At 35.8% G+C, this 6,008-nt stretch overlaps 1 protein-coding gene across 1 annotated transcript; it reads right to left on the bottom strand.

The window, feature by feature from the left end:
- Positions 1–2,620: 2,620 nt before the first annotated feature.
- On the bottom strand, positions 2,621–5,780 carry LOC139896232 (pentatricopeptide repeat-containing protein At3g26782, mitochondrial). Its single transcript, XM_071878823.1, has 2 exons — positions 4,825–5,780; positions 2,621–4,041 (listed from the first exon to the last, which is right to left on the bottom strand). Exons 1-2 carry the CDS (start codon positions 5,767–5,769, stop codon positions 2,998–3,000), a joined length of 1,989 nt encoding a protein of 662 aa, XP_071734924.1. The 5' UTR covers positions 5,770–5,780; the 3' UTR covers positions 2,621–2,997.
- Between the last annotated feature and the right edge of the window lie 228 nt (positions 5,781–6,008).

The following is a 6,008-nucleotide window of genomic DNA, read 5'->3' as shown; positions in this document are numbered from 1 at the left end:
GTTTTATTATCGAGTGCTAGGATCTATGCTTATTCATCAAAAAAATAAAGTGGCGGTTACCGTTAACTGTTGGCGTGTGCCTATAAAAAAAGAAAGAAAGTCGATACACCTTCCTTTTTATATGAACTATCCAAAACCGTGTTAGTATGAGTAGAATCATATTATTGGTGTTCCGTCATTTGTCGTCACTCGTTCAATTTAGTAAATAATCTGAAACTTAACTAATACCTTGATCCGTTTAAAAACTGTTATATTTTTATCAAGTTGTGTACATGTATACGATTGTAAAACATTATTCCAATTATATACATGGAAAAACAAATGAAGTAATTAAAAAGTGCTTCTAATTGTAGAAACATATATTTGCATTTATGTATCTTATGGATTGTATATTGATTTATGCTTATAAATGTAAGCAACTTTGTATAACTATAAGTGTGAATGATTTGACAAAAGATAACAACTCTAAACCATGTGAAAAAATTGTATGTTTCTGTTCAACTCAACTAAATGTGGATATCTGTTTTATATAAGATCGATGATCAGGGGCGGTTGATGTTTCTGTTCTTCAAGAAGCTGCAAAATAGTGACGTCAACAATGTCGGCAGAACTATATTGCCAAAGGTTTGATATGATTTTAATAAACTCATTTATTATATGGTAATCAGTAAGTTTATCAGTTACTGTCGATTTAATTATATTATACAATACAGATCCCAGCGGAGACTCATCTACCTAAGCTCTCAAATAACCAAAGTATCATGATACATTTTAACGACATGGATGGTGTGGATACATGGTCATTCAAGTTTAGGTTATTTTCTGACTTATTCAAATATGCTAACACAGTTGAATTAAGAAGAAAATACGAAGTATTTGATAAACGGCACGTTGAAGTTTTAATTGGTTATATTTTCTTCATTTTGAATTTTAATGGTTTCTTCTCTATATGCATTCTTTGCACAGGTACTGGGCAAATAACAATAGCCGCATGTATGTTTTTGAAGGCACAGGTGTCTCACTCATACACTCTAAACTCTTTTAGTTGTCTAATGTTAAAATTTGTCCCAGCCAGTTACTTATGAGCAGGTTGATTTTTTTTTTTGGGTAAGCAAGGAAACCCTCCTATGAACGAGCACATTGGCTCCCCCATAGAAGGTAAAACCTCGGGTAATCAAGCCCCCCGAGCGCGAGACCTGGTACCGGGTAAATTGCGCATTATGCGCACCCTCTTGTCACACTCCCTTTTTGAACAATTTGGCAGAGCCAAGGATTGAACCCGGGTGGTGTGCTTCATTGGTCAACTCGGTGGCCACTCAGGCAAGCCTGGCTGGTTATGAGCAGGTTGATTTGGGTTTTATTAAATCACAAATTAGTCAAGTTAATACTAGATTTAGCTAAACTTAAAAGGCATAGAATAGGCTGAACTGGTCAAACAAGTTGAAAGTCTCCCTAAATGTATACAAATCCTTAAATTGTTCTGTTCTGATCTTATTGTTGCCATATTATTGTTTCTGTAATTATATATAATGAATCAAATATTATTGTGTTAACCCAACCAAATAAAGAAAAAAAAAAATCTTAGCTGAAATGAGTAAATGCTTACCTTTTGTAAATCATTGATAATTTGCAGGGGAGTTCACTAAGAAACATAAACTACAAGTGGGTGACTATATGCTTCTGTACATGGATTTGGTGAATAGGAACTATGTACACATCTTATACCAATTCCTTTAAATATGAATTTTTTTTATTTCTATAATTTAATCAGAATCCTGCTTCTGCTTTATGAACAGGTAATTCGAGGTGTTAAAGCTCGTGAAGTTGAAGGTTGTACAAACAACGAAGTGACTGCAATTAACGTTCCTGACAAAGTGTTACCGAATGATGCTGAAGTTGATCCCTTTGAAAACTATACCAACTTTTTAAACATGGAGGATATTATGGGTACGAAATTCGTGAATGATAATTGCTACTTTAGTGATATTCTGAACTCGTTCAGCTCGTGGGATAATTTCATGACCAGTTACCCAGCAACTCAACCGAGAATAGCCTTTGATAATCTATCAGAAGAGGATCTTTTACAGGTACAGGCATGATGATGTTGTGTTTCATCTCTTAGGATGGTGTGTATATAGCATGTTGTTTTGAATACTATCTGCAGGTAAAAACTAAACAGTGTAAAATCATGTTGCTTTGTTATGGATGTGATCGGTATATACAAGTATGGATGGTTTTAGTTATTTTCTGCTTGCATACTCTGTTACCTAAATGCTTTAGTATCTTGATGATGTTATGTGACTTAACTGTGTTTGCCCATAGAAGGTAAAGTAGAGTGATATCAATTGTGGATTCTGAACTTGATTATGTGATTTCAGTATCTTGATTTTGTCAGTTTCTAACAGTGTTTTAAACGGCGGCCATCTCGGCCGACTAGTACGTTTGGTGAATAGCCCTTTCCTTTTTTGACCAGAATGTGTATGTACCTCAAGTCCCCAAATATCGACAAACTAAACAATATTTGAAAACGGAAATGTGCTATCTACTGTTAAAAACTTAAAATAATGCATTCTTCATTTAACATTAAGGATAACATACAAGCAATAGAAACAACAGGGAACAAAGATCAAAATACTACGTAACATAAGCAATAAGAAGTGCATGCTTTCACATGCCAAAAGTATATATAGTCTTTGACTCTTTTCCCCCACTATTTACCATGGGGAAATAACAATAACATTCTGTCTTTTCAAGATAACAAAAACTGCTTCGTAATGAAGCGGAGGACAACACGATCCTCTTCAATACCCAAAAAAATCATCAGTGATAGCATTGAAACAATGCAGGTTAAAAATCCAAATCCTTTCTATATCAGATGCTACAGTACAGTTCCATTTTGATAGCATAAAGGAAGAAGTCGGACGGAAGTTTCAGTTGCACACGTAAACGGATAAAGTTTTTTCACAATATATTATAAAAAAAATAAAACAGTAAAAATCACCAAAAATCCCCACAAGAACACAAACCGTCACTAAAATGATGAAACCTCTTTGAATCTCTAACCACAATTTCCCGATCAACAATCTTCGCTATTAACTTAATCGTTTCATGACAGTCACCACATATCCTCAAATTCTTAAATACCTGAATCGTAGTACCAGGAACCGAGTTCATAATAGCATACGCAACAGCCAGTTTCTCACTATGAATCCTTAAAGTCATCTCCTTTTCTTCCTCATCAACATCATGCAAAACTGACGTCATATTCGGTACATATCCAGCTTCTAGAACCTTCATACACAATTCTTCCAAATACAAATAAATCTTCTCATAACCAGGATGCTCTTTATCTCCAACCATAAACACATGCACTTTACCTTTCAATTCAACCAAACTAAACCCTGGTGTTTTATTTAAACCATGTTTTTTCATATACTTTCGCATCTTTTCAACGTCGTCCCATCTTCCAGCATCAGCATAAATATTCGAAAGTAAAACATAATATCCACAATTATTCGGGTCAAGCTCAAAAAGCTTTCGTGCAGAAATTTCCCCGAGCTCCACGTTTTTATGCATTCTGCACGCAGCAAGAAGAGAACCCCAAATAACAAAATCGGGTCTTACCTTCATTTTCTTAATCAAATCATAAGCCCGGTTAAGAAAACCGGCCCGCCCAAAAAGATCAACCATGCAACTATAATGTTCCACCCCTGGCTCGATACGATATTTATGGTTCATGGTTTGGAACCAATGCCATCCTTCATCGACTAGACCAGCGTGGCTACAGGCTGATAAAACTGATACAAATGTTATGTAATTTGGAACTATATTAACACGAATCATCTCATAAAAGATGTCTAAAGCTTCTCGAGCATAACCATGCATGCCATAGCCAGCCACCATTGCAGTCCATGACCTTACATTCTTATTCTTTATGCGGTCAAACGCTCTTCTTGCAGTCAATACTCGACCACATTTGCAGTACATGTCAACTACCGATGTACCCACGACCACATCAGCTTCCAGGCCCATCTTTATAACCTATAAAAAAAATAAAAAATAAGAAAAAAAGACATTGTCTAACATGAAATCCACATACAAATGCATAGTTAAACAAGTGGCTAAGGTGTTTTTTGTTTGTCCGTCTGCAGATCTTATTATGTCCTATGTCTACGCGCCCATGGACGTTTTTACTGCATACTGTTTGTTTTTCTGAAGACTTATGATAAAATAATGTCCTATTGTGTCTGCATTCTCTCAGACTTGGAAATATGCTTCTTAGTGATGCTAACAGGATTAAGTTATTTTGCAAACATAAAAACAAACAATCTTCACTATTCAGCATATATATAGACCTTTATGCTACAACTTTTCTACAGATATGATCCACCGATCACAAAAACATCTTAAAAAACAAACAACGTGTTTGAAAAGGTGTCAAAATTTATCTCAAATTCTTAGGTATGTATTGAACTTTAAGAGTTTCTACCGTAAGTATTGAACTATCATTTATTTTTATTGTATTTATTTGACCTCTTATAACATGAATATTGGTAATTTGGTACTTATATAGTTATATGGTCGCCATGTCAGCCAAAATAATTGGTTACCTGATGAAGTTACCAAATACATACAGTTCAATAATTGATAATTTGATAAGAACAACGTAAACTCTTACTGTTTGATAATAAAATATAATTTTGGGTGAATTTTGATAGCAATTTTATGACAAGTACATTTACCCTTAATTCAACTTACACTTTTTAATGTTCATGTGAACATTGCATTTTCTTGCAGGTTGTTAGTAAAACAAGTTAAAAGTACCTGATCATGTACACACTTTCCGATCTGTAAAGCACCCGAATGAGCACAAGCCAGAAGAACAGCAGACAACGTAACGGCGTTATACTTAACATCCCCATCTCGCACCATCGTAGAAAACAGTTCCAATGCTTGTGTAGACATTCCATGTTGAGCACAAACTGCAATCATCGAATTCCAAGTCGTTACATCCTTATTATTTATCTCTTCAAACGCCTTCCTAGATAAACCCACCATACCGCATTTAGCATAAGCATCCACCAAAGTATTCCCAATTCTCGTATTTCCTTCAAACCCCTTCTTAACAACCACTGAATGGACACCTTGCGTAACATTCTTATTCGAAGTACTAGAACAAGCTGCAAGAACCGAAACCATAGCAACTGCATCTACACACACTTCGTTTTCGTTTTCATTAGTCAAGCTCTCTTCATGTAGGAAATTCTTAAAAAGGTACAAGGCGTCATGGGGGCGTCCATTTTGAACGTACCCAGTGATCATCGAAGTCCAAGAAACTACATTTCGTACAGGCGTTTCATCGAACAGGTTGTGTGCATCATCCAAGTACCCGCATTTTGAGTACATGTCAATAAGAGCAGATGAGACGAAAACATCGTTATGAAACCCAAAAACAAGAGCTTGTGAATGGGTTTGTTTTCCAGAGTTAACATCATAAAGAGCTGAGCAAGATTTGATAGCACAGGGGAAAGTGGACCTGTTTGGTGTAAGAGAGAGTTTTCGCATGGCGGCGAACGCGAGAAGGGATTCGACTGAATCCCCGGCACGTGCTAAGTCGGCGATGACGGTGTTCCATGACCAGACGTTGGTTGTGTTTACATAATTGTTGAAGAAAGTAGTGAGGTTAGTATTTGTTCGTGATAAGTGATTAGAGGTTAGTTCAGAAGAAGATGCAGCAGCAGCGACCAGAGCTACTTTGGTGATCTTCATTCATGTCCTTCTAATCTAATCTTTAATTAGTTTAAGTCGTACGAGTGAAATGTATCAGATAATAAATAATTTATCGGCTATTTGATACGGTAAAAATGGTAAAAACAAACTTTAATTTTTTGATGTAGACAAAATTGCTCAATTCATCTCCATGTTAATAAATTTTTTTTTTTGAAAGGGCAAGCTTGCATCAGTCCGGACCAAAGCCTAGTCATCATTTGCACACACACGCGCGCTTT

Source organism: Rutidosis leptorrhynchoides, chromosome 3 (assembly GCF_046630445.1).
Source record: "Rutidosis leptorrhynchoides isolate AG116_Rl617_1_P2 chromosome 3, CSIRO_AGI_Rlap_v1, whole genome shotgun sequence".
Taxonomy (NCBI): domain Eukaryota; kingdom Viridiplantae; phylum Streptophyta; class Magnoliopsida; order Asterales; family Asteraceae; genus Rutidosis; species Rutidosis leptorrhynchoides.
Note: the sequence above shows the minus strand (reverse complement) of the source record. Positions and strands in the feature narration are given on the sequence as shown.

What these genes read in the sequence shown, in the direction of transcription:
- LOC139896232 (XM_071878823.1), bottom strand. Translation starts at nt 5,769, where the DNA reads ATGAAGATCACCAAAGTAGCTCTGGTCGCTGCTGCTGCATCTTCTTCT. An exon ending in GAAAGTGTGTACATGATCAG is followed by an intron (nt 4,042 to 4,824) that starts GTACTTTTAACT and finishes TTTTTTTTATAG; the next exon opens with GTTATAAAGATGGGCCTGGA.